The 13,458-nt window shown below is 42.7% G+C and overlaps 1 protein-coding gene across 1 annotated transcript in view; it reads left to right on the top strand.

The window, feature by feature from the left end:
- The window catches only part of DOCK5 (dedicator of cytokinesis 5), a 274,699-nt gene that overhangs the window by 245,949 nt on the left and 15,292 nt on the right, over positions 1-13,458 (top strand). Inside the window, exons 42-45 of the mRNA XM_069575968.1 lie at positions 1,216-1,297; positions 2,647-2,731; positions 3,479-3,565; positions 6,176-6,352. Coding sequence (XP_069432069.1) covers positions 1,216-1,297; positions 2,647-2,731; positions 3,479-3,565; positions 6,176-6,352 — 431 coding nt within the window. The remainder of the gene's footprint in view (positions 1-1,215; positions 1,298-2,646; positions 2,732-3,478; positions 3,566-6,175; positions 6,353-13,458) is intronic.

The raw sequence follows: 13,458 nt of genomic DNA, 5'->3' as shown, positions 1-13,458 counted from the left end.
AAAGAATTTTCTTTAAGAATTTTAAGTGATAGGAATACCAGACCATCTAACCTGCCTCCTGAGAAATCTGTATGCAGGTCAAGAAGCAATAGTTAGAACCAGACGTGGAACAACAGACTGGTTCCAAATTGGGAATGGAGTACATCAAGGCTGTATATTGTCACCCTGCTTATTTAACTTATATGCAGAGAACATCATGAGAAATGCTGGGCTGGATGAAGTACAGGCTGGATTCAAGTTTGCTGGGAGAAATATCAATAACCTCAGATGTGCCGATGGCACCATACTTGGGCAGAAAGCGAAGAGGAACTAAAGAGCCTCTTGATGAAAGTGAAAGAGAAGAGTGAGTGAAAAAGCTGGCTTGAAGCTCAGCATTCAGAAAACTAAGCATGGCATCTGGTCCCATCACTTCATGGCAAATAGATGGGGAAACAATGGAAACAGTGACAGACTTTTATTTTGGGGGGCTCCAAAATCACTGCAGATGGTGACTGCAGCCATGAAATTAAAACACTTGCTCCTTGGAAGAAAAGCTATGACCAGCCAAGACAGCATATTAAAAAGTAGAGACATTTCTTGGCCAACAAAGGTCTGTCTAGACAGAGCTATGGTTTTTCCAGTAGTCATAGATGAATGTAAGAGTTGGACTATAAAGAAAGGTGTGCGCCAAAGTATTGATGCTTTTGAACTGTGGTGTTGGAGAAAACTCTTGAGAGTCCCTTGGACTGCACAGAGATCTAACTAGTCCATCCTAAAGGAAATTAGTGCTGAATATTCATTGGAAGGACTGATGCTGAAGCTGAAACTCCCAATACTTTGGCCACCTGATGTGAAGAACTGATTCCTTGGAAAAGACCCTGATGCTAGGAAAGATTGAGGTTAGGAGGAGAAGGGAATGATAGAGTATGAGATGGTTGGATGGCATCACCAACTTGATGGACATGAGTTTGAGCAAGCTCTGGGAGTTGGTGATGGACAGGGAAGCCTGGCCTGCTGAGGTCCATGGGGTCACAAAGAGTTGGACATGACTGAGCAACTGAACTGAACTCTATTTTTTTGCAAATATTTAATAGCATTTCTGTGAAGATCAAGATAAAAAGATCATTTATGTGAAAATTCTTTGTAAGCTGTAACATTGTAAAGCATAGCCCAGTGATTCTCAAATTATGTTGTAATTTGGCTTCCTGGCTCTTTCTTCCTTAACGAGCTCCTCAGATTTGCAGTGCTTCACTGTCAAGCCAGTGATGAACCTTCCACCCAACTACAAGGATAAACCAGTTCCGGAGCAGATCTTAAAGTAAGTGGGGTTTTTTGGTTTGGTATTTTAAACCATGTGTCTCTCACACACACTTTATGTAGAAGTCTACCAAAACCAAATCCTTAAATTCATTACCGTTTGAAAGACCTTCTTTTGTCTTCATCCGTTTGCTCTACCGTAACAGAAGCCATAGACTGAGGAGGCTTATAAACCACAGGAATTTATTTCTCACAGTTTTGGTGTCTGGTAAGGGCCTACTTCCTGCTTCATATATGGTTCATTTTCTCAGTGTGTCTTCCCATGCTGGAGTGAGGGGTGAGGGAGCTCTGTGTTTCTTCTTTTTTAATATGGGCACTAACCCCATTCACAAGGGCTCCACCATCATGACCTAATCACCACCCAAAGGCCCATGTCCTAACACCATCCCACTGGACATTAGGATTTCAACATAGGGATGAGCAGAGGACCCAAATGTTCAGACCACAGCAAATGTCTGTTCCGTGTTCAGTATAAGGTAAGAGCTTGGTAACTCATAGAATTTGGGGGTTTTATTTTAATTTTTTCAAGCAGAGGGTAGGAAATTAGGAAGTTCGCTCTTGAGCTCAGATCCCCTAGTTCATTTTTCCACCCAGAGGGATTCGCTAGTCAGTAATGGCTGACCTCACCTTGCTTGGTGAGTTCCCCCATGACTGAAGGCCTCATCCCTTTTCTTAAGAAGCTAAAATGCTAGTTGGCTTGATGAAACTATTAGAGAATTATACAAATGAGATCACAAACACTGCCATAAGTTCTTTTGCCTTTTATTTGTTTAACAGTTTTTTTTTTTTTATTACCTTAAGTCTTTTGAAAAGTTTTATTATTTTATTTTTGGTTCTTCTGGGTCTTCTTTGCTCTGAGGGCTTTGCTCTAGTTCTGGTGAGTGAGGGCTACTCTCTAGGTGCAGTGTTTGGGCTTCTCATTGTGGTGGCTTCTCCTGTTACAAAACATGGGCTCCAGGGCCCACAGCTTTCAGTAGGTGTCATTCCTGGTTGGTGGAGTGCTGGCTCAGTACTTGTTTCGCATGTGCTTGGTTGCTGCACACAGCATGTGGGATCTTCCCAGATCAGGAATGGAGCCTGTGTCTCCTGCATTCGTAGGTGGGTTCTTTACCACTGAGCCACCAGGGAAGCCCCATATGCCTTTTAAAATTGCGATAGATGCATCAGTAATTAAGACGTGCAATAAAATCAAGTTATGTACCACCTCCAGCCTTCATCATGGAGACTATGTTGGTGTTGAGATAATTTAACGGATAAGACTCAGTCCATGTGAAATGTGTCCCAGGTTTTGATGGAGGAGTGCTTATTGTAAGAAAGAAGCTGCAGCATTGTGACTGTGTCTTTCCCCAGCTACTACAGAGCCAATGAAGTACAGCAGTTCAGGTATTCTCGGCCATTCCGGAAAGGAGAAAAGGATCCTGACAATGAGTTTGCTGTGAGTTTACCACTTGGACCTCTAAAATAAGATGAAATTGACATCCAAAATGGAGGCTGTCCACCCAACCAGCACCTACAGCAGAAATGATGGCAGCCCTGGTGTAGAGGGTCCATGTACTTACTACCTCGTCGGCAGGCTGTCCTCTCAGTGGAAAGCGCTGGACTAGGGATCCAGGAACGGGGCTCCACTCCTGTGCCTGCTGCCACCATGAACTTGGTTTGGGCATGTCACACCTCTCTGGACCCCAAATTTCCCATCAAAAAAGAGTGAGGGGGACTTAACAGAGAATTCCTTTCTTCTTTAAACATATAGAATCTTTAAAGTTTAGTAGAAAATTTGGGCTAATTCACTAAGGAGGCGTTTAAAATAGAATTTCTGGAGAGTCGACAAGAACCTACTGTATAGCACAGGGAGCTCTGTTCCCAGTTCTGTAATAACCTAAATGGGGAAAGAGTTTGAAAAAGAAGAGATACATTTATATGTATAGCTGAGTCACTTTGCTATACACCTGAAACTAAAACAATATTATGTTAGTTTCAATATAAAATAAATTATAAAATAAATTATTTAAATAAAATATAAAGTAAATACAAAATAGAATAATATAAAATATTAAATAAAATTTGTTAATATGAAAAAATATTTAAAATAAAAATTTTTTAAATCAATAGAATCTCAACCTGAGAATTTTGCTGTTTTTCCTGGGAACTGACCAACATTTCCTACTTTCCTTCCTTCCACCAGACCATGTGGATTGAAAGGACCACATATACGACTGCCTATACCTTCCCTGGGATCCTCAAGTGGTTTGAAGTCAAACAGATCTCAATAGTAAGTCATCTGAAAGTGGAACTCGGAATATTTTTGTCTCCAAGTAAAATAAGAGCCTTTGTTAAACTCCCCCTCTGGTTCTCACTAGCTCCTCCAGCCAACTTCAGTTTCCAAAAGAGAAATAAAAGAAATGCTTGTCGAATAGAACTCCTTTGTAAAACTGATGTTACAACACCAATCCTAAAGGTTACTGCCAGTGAATGGCTCTTTTATAAGACCAAATGGGTCTTGTCTCCTCAAGGATCCTGCCAGCACCCAGAAACATTTTTGAAATTCCTCCTTAGAGTTTCCTATCAGTTACATTCTTCCCTCCAAGAATACTCCTCTCCTTTTATTTTTCAACTCATCACATCATCATTCATCCTTGACTTTTCCATCTTCAGTTCAGTCACTCAGTCGTGTCTGACTCTTTGCGACCCCATGAACCGCAGCACGCCAGGCCTCCCTGTCCATCACCAACTCCTAGAGTTTACCCAAACTCATGTCCATTGAGTCAGTGATGCCATCCAACCATCTCATCCTCTGTTGTCCCCTTCTCCTCCCGCCCTCAGTCTTTCCCAGCATCAGGGTCTTTTCCAATGAGTCAGCTCTTCACATCAGGTGACCAAAGTATTGGAGTTTCAGCCTCAACATCAGCCCTTCCAGGGAACACCCAGGACTAATCTCCTTTAGGATGGACTGGTTGGATCTCCTTGCAGTCCAAGGGACTCTCAAGAGTCTTCTCCAGCACCACAGTTCAAAAACATCAGTTCTTCAGCACTCAGCTTTCTTTGTAGTCCAACTCTCACATCCATCTTCAGCACTCCCCAAAGCTGGTCATTTTACCTTTCTAATGTTTTGGTTTTTTCTTCCCCCAGCCCTCCTACTATGGTGTGCTGTTTCTACCCTCATTCATCTCTGGCTGATGATGATGTTGAAAAAGGCTCCTAATTGGCCCCACCCTGCCTGGTGGGCTTCTTAGGTCTTTTCCTCTCTGCCTCAAAGTATGAATTCCATAGTGAAAATCCGGCTGTATTATTCTCATGTTCAAAACCTTGCCATGGCTCCCCAGTACCTAGACCAGAAAGCCCATGCTCCTAGCACAGGTAGACAGGGTCTTGGGGACTAAAAGCCTCTTTCACTTGGTCTTCAATGCCTGGAACTAAATTGCTTATTCTGTGCTGTTTCAACCCTCTATGACATTGGGTCATTCTCTCTATCCAGAATGCTCTCTCTCCACCTCTTAACCTAACTCCCATTGAGATTGAGTTTAGATACTAGCTTTTCCAAGAAGCCATCTCTAAAACTCCCAGCCTGAGTTAGATGCCCTTTTTCTATGCCCCTGTCACAACCTGGCCTTATTTTAAAGAGTTACCTACCATGCTCACTCGTCTTGAGACCTCTGCATTCTGACCTTGACCCCATAAAAGTCACAAGCTCCTTCCAGCCATGTGCTCAGTTGCTCCATCATGTCTGACTCTCTGCGACGCTATTAACTGTAGCCCACCAGGCTCCTCTGTCCATAACCTTCTTCCAGCTGAATTATACCTTAATCACTTTTGTAACAATGGTTCTCAGCCCGGTGCTTGCAGAAAATAAGCAATCAAGAAATATGTCTTGAACAAATCTGAAGTTTGAGGTGTTCCATCCCACTAGTGATAAATTATTATTTTTGAAATATGAATATGATTTTGGACAGAGGCTTGGGATCAAGTTTGGAGTATGAGGTCATGCTGGTTGATCATGGGTAAAGTGAAGAAGGAGGCACTTTTTCTTGTATCTGGTTTGGAAGACATTTCCACAGAAGGAGTTCTCTCTGAATTCATATTATATCTTATTTGATTCTCATGTAAAAGCCAGCTTGAATATTCTAATACATCTTATTATTTCTGACTTCTATGAACAACAGAACCCATACTAAGGTGAGTTAATGTAAGTCTGAATGTGCAACTTCCAGAATCTCTTACCTTTTCTCATGGAAGGAGCATGAAACCTCTTAGCAGTGAGTATTTTTGCTTGTGCCCAAATGTCTTGGGTCACATTTATTGTTCCCCTTTTGTTGTTGATCATCTCAGAAGTCTCTTAAGAAAGATTTGCCTAAGAAACAAGCATTCTTACAGCTCCAATTTTGTCTTCTCAAAATTTCGTAGACACTTTGCCCCAAGAAATAATCATTACCATAACTCCAATTTATAAATCATCCTTGTACTTTCTGAGAAGATTTTAAACAGCTTAGCAAAGAAAATGAGTGTCTTCTAAGTAAATCACAAATTAAAATTCTACTTACTCCTTGTTTTTACTGTTTAGCCATTTGTTTTCATCTTGCTCTCTGATTCCATACATTCTGAGTGTTCAATGGATTTATAATCTATAAATTGAAATAGCTGTCATTTATGAAATCATGTAAAAGTGCTAAACTGTATTGAGAAACAAAGTAGCTTATCTTGCACCTTACCAACACCATTTCAAGTAAGTGTTCTCTCCTTATTAATAACCATGATCTTGACAAGCAAAGCATCACTCCTCCGTAGCTTGGTGGGAATTGTGTTCCTGTTGAGTGGAAGGCGTAGGCTTTTTCCAGAGTGACCATGGAGCTTGGTGTCTCTCTTCTCCCATGCGCTCTGTCCACAGGAGGAAATCAGCCCTCTGGAGAATGCCATCGAAACCATGGAGCTCACCAATGAGAAGATCAGCAACTGTGTCCAGCAACATGCCTGGGACCGGTCCCTCTCTGTGCATCCCCTCTCCATGCTGCTCAATGGCATCGTGGACCCGGCTGTCATGGGGGGCTTCTCTAACTATGAGAAGGTAGGTGGGCTGCATCCTGGGAACCCCACAGGGCCACCAGGTTGCGTGTGTCTCTCTCTCCTTCTCCAGTGGCATTGTGCAGCTGGCAAATTAGTTTCTTACAATTTCTCTGAGAGCTATTCATGCTCTCTACTTCAGGAATGGGCAAATGAAATAAATGGAAAGCTTCTCCCTGAGCTCACACCTTCTAGAGACCATTAGCCGCCCAGCCAGGGTCAGGCCAGTGTCTGGTAGAGTCACCAAAAGATCAGCCTGGTGGACTTCTGCTTGATTCACTACCTATGAATTCCAACCCCCACTCCCTCTCTCCTCTGGAAGGTACAAAGATTTCAGCCTGGTGGACTTCTGTTTGACTCACTACCTATGAATTCTACCCCCCACTCCCTCTCTCCTCTGGAAGGTAGAAAGCTTCCTAGTGGACTCTAGACCTGAAGATGCCCCAGAAAGGAAGCAGCATCTATGTGAAACACAGAGCCACACTCTATTTGAAACTAGATGCTAGGAATCCCTCCCCTGACATGTTGTGCAATCAGTTGCATGGACAAATGCTGGCCCTGGCTCTACAGTTAAATTAGTTCAAATAAGAGTCTTATCTGTTACTCTAGAAATGCATGAATGGAATGTTCACCGTGTGGGAATCCACTGTATAGAGTTTGGGTGAAGGCAATGGCACCCCACTCCAGTACTATTGCCTGGAAAATGCCATCGATGGAGGAGCCTGGTGGGCTACAGTCCATGGGGTTGCTAAGAGTTGGACATGACTGAGCAACTTCCCTTTCACTTTTCACTTTCATGCATTGGAGAAGGAAATGGCAACCCACTCCAGTGTTATTGGCTGGAGAATCCCAGGGACGGGGGAGTCTGGTGGACTGCCGTCTATGGGGTCACACACAGTCTGACACGACTGAAGCGACTTAGCAGCAATGCATTCAGTCATTCAGGTCAAGAAGTAACAGTTAGAACTTGACATGGAACAACAGACTGGTTCCAAATAGGAAAAGGAGTACGTCAAGGCTGCATATTGTCACCCTGCTTATTTAACTTATATGCAGAGTACATCATAAGAAACGCTGGGCTGGAAGAAGCACAAGCTGGAATCAAGATTTCCGGGAGAAATCTCAGATTTCATAACCACATAACCTCAGATATGCAGATGACACCACCCTTATGGCAGAAAGTGAAGAGGAACTAAAAAGCCTCTTGATGAAAGTGAAAGAAGAAAGTGAAAAAGTTGGCTTAAAGCTCAACATTCAGAAAACAAAGCTCATGGCATCTGATCCCATCATTTCATGGGAAATAGATGGGGAAACAGTGGAAACAGTGTCAGACTTTATTTTGGGGGGCTCCAAAATCACTGCAGATGGTGATTGCAGCCATGAAATTAAAAGACGCTTACTCCTTAGAAGGAAAGTTGTGACCAACCTAGATAGCATATTCAAAAGCAGAGACATTACTTTGCCAACAAAGGTCCATCTAGTCAAGGCTATGGTTTTTCCAGTGGTCCTGTATGGATGTGAGAGTTGGACTATAAAGAAAGGTGTGCGCCAAAGTATTGATGCTTTTGAACTGTGGTGTTGGAGAAGACTCTTGAGAGTCCCTTGGACTGCAAGGAGATCCAACCAGTCCATCCTAAAGTAAATCAGTCCTGGGTGTTCATTAGAAGAACTGATGCTAAAGCTGAAACTCCAATACTTTGGCCACCTCATGCAAAGAGTTGACTCACTGGAAAGGACCCTGATGCTGCAAGGGATTGGGGGCAGGAGGAGAAGGGGACGACAGAGGATGAGATGGCTGGATGGTATCACCAACTCGATGGACATGAGTTTGAGTAAACGTCTGGAGTTGGTGATGGACAGGGAGGTCTGGTGTGCTATGATTCATGGGGTTGCAAAGAGTCAGACATGACTGAGGAACTGAACTGAATGCATTCAGAATATATAATTAATAGAGGGTTTTTAATTGTTAGGTATGGTTTCAGTGGTTAAATAATTTGGGAGTCTTCCTGAAAACTTTTTCCCTGGTGGCTTAGACAGTAAAGACTCTGCCTGCAATGAAGGAGGTCTGGATTCAGTTGTTGAGTTGGGAAAATCCCCTGGAGAAGGGAATGGCAACCCATTCCAGTATTCTCGCCTGGAGGAGTCCATGGACAGAGAAGCCTTGTGGGCTACAGTCCATGAGGTTGCAAAGAGCTGGATACGACTGAGGGACTAACACTTCTTGAATATAAATATAACAAGTAACACCCCTGTTGAGTAGCACAGAAAGTGAGGGGGAAGAAAAGGAGACAGACGGGAAGGGCAAGCAGAGGTTAAATGGGCTGATTCTCTTAACAGTAAGTCCCCTGCATACGAACAACTTCCATTCCAAGAGCGTGTGTGTGAATCCAGCTTGTTTGTTAAATCCAGCAAAGGTAGCCGAGGTATCCAACTAACACAATCAGCTATATGGTACTATAATAGGTTTATAATACTTTCCACAGAAATAACACATGTAAACAGAAAAAATAAAACATTTTTAATCTTAACAGTACAGTACCTGGAAAGTATAGTAGTACTAGCTACATTACAGCTGTTTTCCACTTGCTTCCAGACATCCTGGGCTTCAAATATAGGTCCTGTACTGCTGTACTCTGTACACTAAAGTGCACAGAAGCACAACCACTTGCAGAGGATGCGCGCACGTGACTGTACACCAGACACAGGAACTAGCTCATGAGATTGGACACGCGAATGCACGTTCACATCTTTGAACGTTTGCAGCTTGTAGGTTCCTGTATTTGCATTTGTACCCAGTGCCCTGGGAAGATGAGGGGCTTCGGAATCAGTCATGCTGGGACCCAGTTCTGGCTTCCCATTGGCCGCTGTGTGTTCTTGGGCAAGATACTTAGCTTCTCTGGAGCCCCAGTTTCATATTTGGAAAATGTAAGGAAAGTACATAACTGACAGCGATGTGGGGGAATGCAGACGTCCGTCTATAAGAAACATCGTACAACACCTGCCATGTGGTAGAGGCTTGATCAGTGTCAGCTTTCTTCCTGTCTCTCTCTGCCTGTTTGGGATGAAACGTGTGATTTGAATGTTCTAGATAAGTTGGGTTTCCCACTGCTCTGGGTCTGTTGTTGCAAAGATCTTTTTTCTTCTGTCTTCCCTTCCTTTCTCTTCTCTCAGCCTTTTTTAGTCTTATTATTCTCAGCAGCTAGTAAGGACACAATCAGTTCAGTTCAGTCGCTCAGCCGTGTCTGACTCTTTGCAACCCCATGAATCGCAGCATGCCAGGCCTCCCTGTCCATCACCAACTCCCAGAGTTCACTCAGACTCACGTCCATCGAGTCGGTGATGGCATCCAGCTATCTCATCCTCTGTCGTCCCCTTCTCCTCCTGCCCCCAATCCCTCCCAGCATCAGAGTCTTTTCCAATGAGTCAACTCTTTGCATGAAGTGGCCAAAGTACTGGAGTTTCAGCTTCAGCATCATTCCCTCCAAAGAAATCCCAGGGTTGATCTCCTTCAGAATGGACTGGTTGGATCTCCTTGCAGTCCAAGGGACTCTCAAGAGTCTTCTCCAGCACCACAGTTCAAAAGCATCAATTCTTTGGCACTCAGCCTTCTTCACAGTCCAACTCTCACATCCATACATGACTACTGGAAAAAACATAGCCTTGACTAGACGGACCTTAGTCGGCAAAGTAATGTCTCTGCTTTTGAATATACTATCTAGGTTGGTCATAACTTTTCTTCCAAGGAGTAAGCGTCTTTTAATTTCATGGCTGCAGTCACCATCTGCAGTGATTTTGGAGCCCCCAAAAATAAAGTCTGACACTGTGTCCACTGTTTCCCCATCTATTTCCCATGAAGTGATGGGACTGGATGCCATGATCTTCGTTTTCTGAATGTTGAGCTTGAAGCCAGCTTTTTTACTCTCCTCTTTCACTTTCATCAAGAGGCTCTTTAGTTCCTCTTCACTTTCTGCCATAAGGGTGGTGTCATCTGCATATCTGAGGTGATTGATATTTCTCCTGGCAATCCTGATTCCAGCTTGTGCTTCTTGCAGCCCAGCATTTCTCTTGATGTACTCTGCATAGCACTTAAATAAGCAGGGTGACAATATACAGCCTTGACGTACTCCTTTTCCTATTTGGAACCAGTCTGTTGTCCCATGTCCAGTTCTAACTGTTGCCTCCTGGCCTGCATACAGATTTCTCAAGAGGCAGGTCAGGTGGTCTGGTATTCCAATCTCTTTCAGAATTTTCCACAGTTTATTGTGATCCACATAATCAAAGGCTTTGGCATAGTCAATAAAGCAGAAATAGATGTTTTTCTGGAACTCTCTTACTTTTTCCATAATCCAACGGATGTTGGCAATTTGATCTCTGGTTCCTCTGCCTTTTCTAAAACCAGCTTGAACATGAGGAAGTTCACAGTTCATGTATTGCTGAAGCCTGGCTTGGAGAATTTTGAGCATTACTTCACTAGCATGTGAGATGAGTGCAATTGTGCGGTAGTTTGAGCATTCTTTGGCATTGCCTTTCTTAGGGATTGGAATGAAAACTGACCTTTTCCAGTCCTGTGGCCACTGCTGAGTTTTCCAAATTTGCTGGCATATTGAGTGCAGCACTTTCACAGCATCATCTTTTAGGATTTGAAACAGCTCAACTGGAATTCCATCACCTCCACTAGCTTTGTTCATAGTGATGCTTTCTAAGGCCCCCTTGACTTCACATTCCAGGATGTCTAGCTCTAGTTGAGTGATCACACCATCGTGATTATCTGGGTCATGAAGATCTTTTTTGCACAGTTCTTCTGTGTATTCTTGCCACCTTTTCTTAATATCTTCTGCTTCTGTTAGGTCTATACCATTTCTGTCCTTTATCAAGCCCATCTTTGCATGAAATGTTCCCTTGGTATCTCTAATTTTCTTGAAGAGATCTCTAGTCTTTCCCATTCTGTTGTTTTCCTCTATTTCTTTGCATTGATCGCTGAAGAAGGTTTTCTTATCTCTTCTTGCTATTCTCTGGAACTCTGCATTCAGATACTTCTATCTTTCCTTTTCACCTTTTGTTTTTGCCTCTCTTCTTTTCACAATACCAGAGAGCAATTCTAGTTTGCCCATGTGAGGGTTCAGTAATAATTTCCAATGTTTCAATGGAATTTAATATTAGGACCCAGAAGGCAATACTTTTTAAAAAATACTATAATGATTTCAGTGTATGTTTTTTCCTATTAGCTATCTGGCACAAATTTTAATGTGTCTTTCCAAGTATTCATTTTTTTTCAGAACATCCTAAACTCTGATTTATATATGCCAATATTGGTGACTATTATATAATTTTATTTTTTTATTGTGAAAGTCAAATAATATAAACCATACTATTTTAACCATATTTAACTGTACAGTTCAGTGGCACTAAGTACATTCACATCTCACCATCATCCACCTCCTGAATTTTTCATTTTTCAAACTGCGACTCTGCCCCCCATTAAACACTAACTCCTCATCCCGCCATCCTCTGGTCCCTGGCCTCTACCAGTGTACTTTCTAACTCCATGAATTTGACTGTTACAGGCATCTTCTGTAAGTGGAATCAAGCAGCATTTTTCTGTGCCTCCTTGTGCTGTGCTTCGTCGCCCAGTCACGTCCAACTCTTGGCGACTCCATGGACTGTGGCCCATCAGGCTTCTCCGTCCATGAGAATTGTCCAGACAAGAATACTGGAGTGGGTTGCCATTTCCTTCTCCAGGATACCTTCCCAACCCAGGGATTGAACCTGGGTTTCCTGCATTGCAGGCAGATTCTTTACCATCTGAGCCACCAGGGAAGCCCTCATTGTTGTGACTATTATATAATTTTATATGAAGTTTATTCCAATATGACCACCTTCAAATTAAAATGAAAAGGGAACGGAAGTATATATAAACATTTATTTCAAGAACTTTTCAAAAATATTAGTTTACTTTTCATTAATATGTATGACTTTATATATTTCTCAGTATAAGAAAAGAGTAAATTCATGGATCACCTTGAGCTATTGCAGTCAGTTGGGAAATCCATCATTACCAGTTTGATACAGGTGACCTATTTTAGGGCAGCTCTTTAATCAGTGCCTTAGTCATTGGAACCCAGGAGCCATTTACTGTAATTTATCAGCCCTTTGTGGTGTGAGGCAGGACTCTGCTAGAAAAATTAATTTCAGAGCACTCTCCTCTGGTGATCTGTGACTCAACTGATGCTTTGGGAATTTTAGGGAGTATTATAGGTTAAAAAAAAATTACCTTTTAGAAGTATAAACTACCTGTATTTTTAAAATATTTGTTTTTGGCTGTTCTGGGTCTTTGTCGCCGTGCAGGCTTTTCTCTAATTGCGGCAAGTGGGGGCTACTCTCTCGTTGGTGATTCTCGGGCTTCTTATTGCAGTGACTTCTCTTATCATGGAGGACGGGCTGTAGGACATGCACGCTTCGGTAGCTGGGGCCCATGGGCTCTAGAGCACAGGCTCGAGAGTTGTGGCTCACCGGCTAAGTCGTTCCCTGGCGTGTGGGATCTGAGCCATCAAGGAAGCCCCGAACTACACATTTTTTTAAATTATTTATTTATTTGCCTTTGTCTGGTCTTAGCTGTGGCATGCAGGATCTTTTTAGTTGCAGCTTGCAGTTCCCTGACCAATGATGGAGATGGGGCTCCTTCTATTGGAAGCACAGAGTCTTAGCCACTGGACCACCAGGGAAGTCCCAAGTACATATATTTTGAAAGGTGGCTGAAGATTTAAGCAAATAGTTAAATACTTCATTAGATCAATAATCCCTCTAAATATGAGTCTGCTATAACAAGCTGCTCCGTAAATGTCCCGCTTCCTTTTTGTGATTCTTGGATTCCATACATTTATATTCTCTGTCGTATCCATTTCCTAGGGCTGCCATAACAAAATACCGCCAACAGATGGCTTAAAACAATAGGGATTGATTGCCTCGCAGTCTGAAAGCAAGGTGTCTGTAGCATCAGTTGCCTCTGAGGCATGTGAAGACGAGTCTGCTCCCTGCGTCTCTCCTGGCTTCTGTGGGCTACTGGCTTCCTTTGCTTTATTAAAACAATGTTATTTATTTTTGGCTGTCTTG

Source organism: Ovis canadensis, chromosome 2 (assembly GCF_042477335.2).
Source record: "Ovis canadensis isolate MfBH-ARS-UI-01 breed Bighorn chromosome 2, ARS-UI_OviCan_v2, whole genome shotgun sequence".
In the NCBI taxonomy this organism is placed as follows: Eukaryota; Metazoa; Chordata; class Mammalia; order Artiodactyla; family Bovidae; genus Ovis; species Ovis canadensis.
This window is presented reverse-complemented; position numbering and strand designations above follow the sequence as displayed.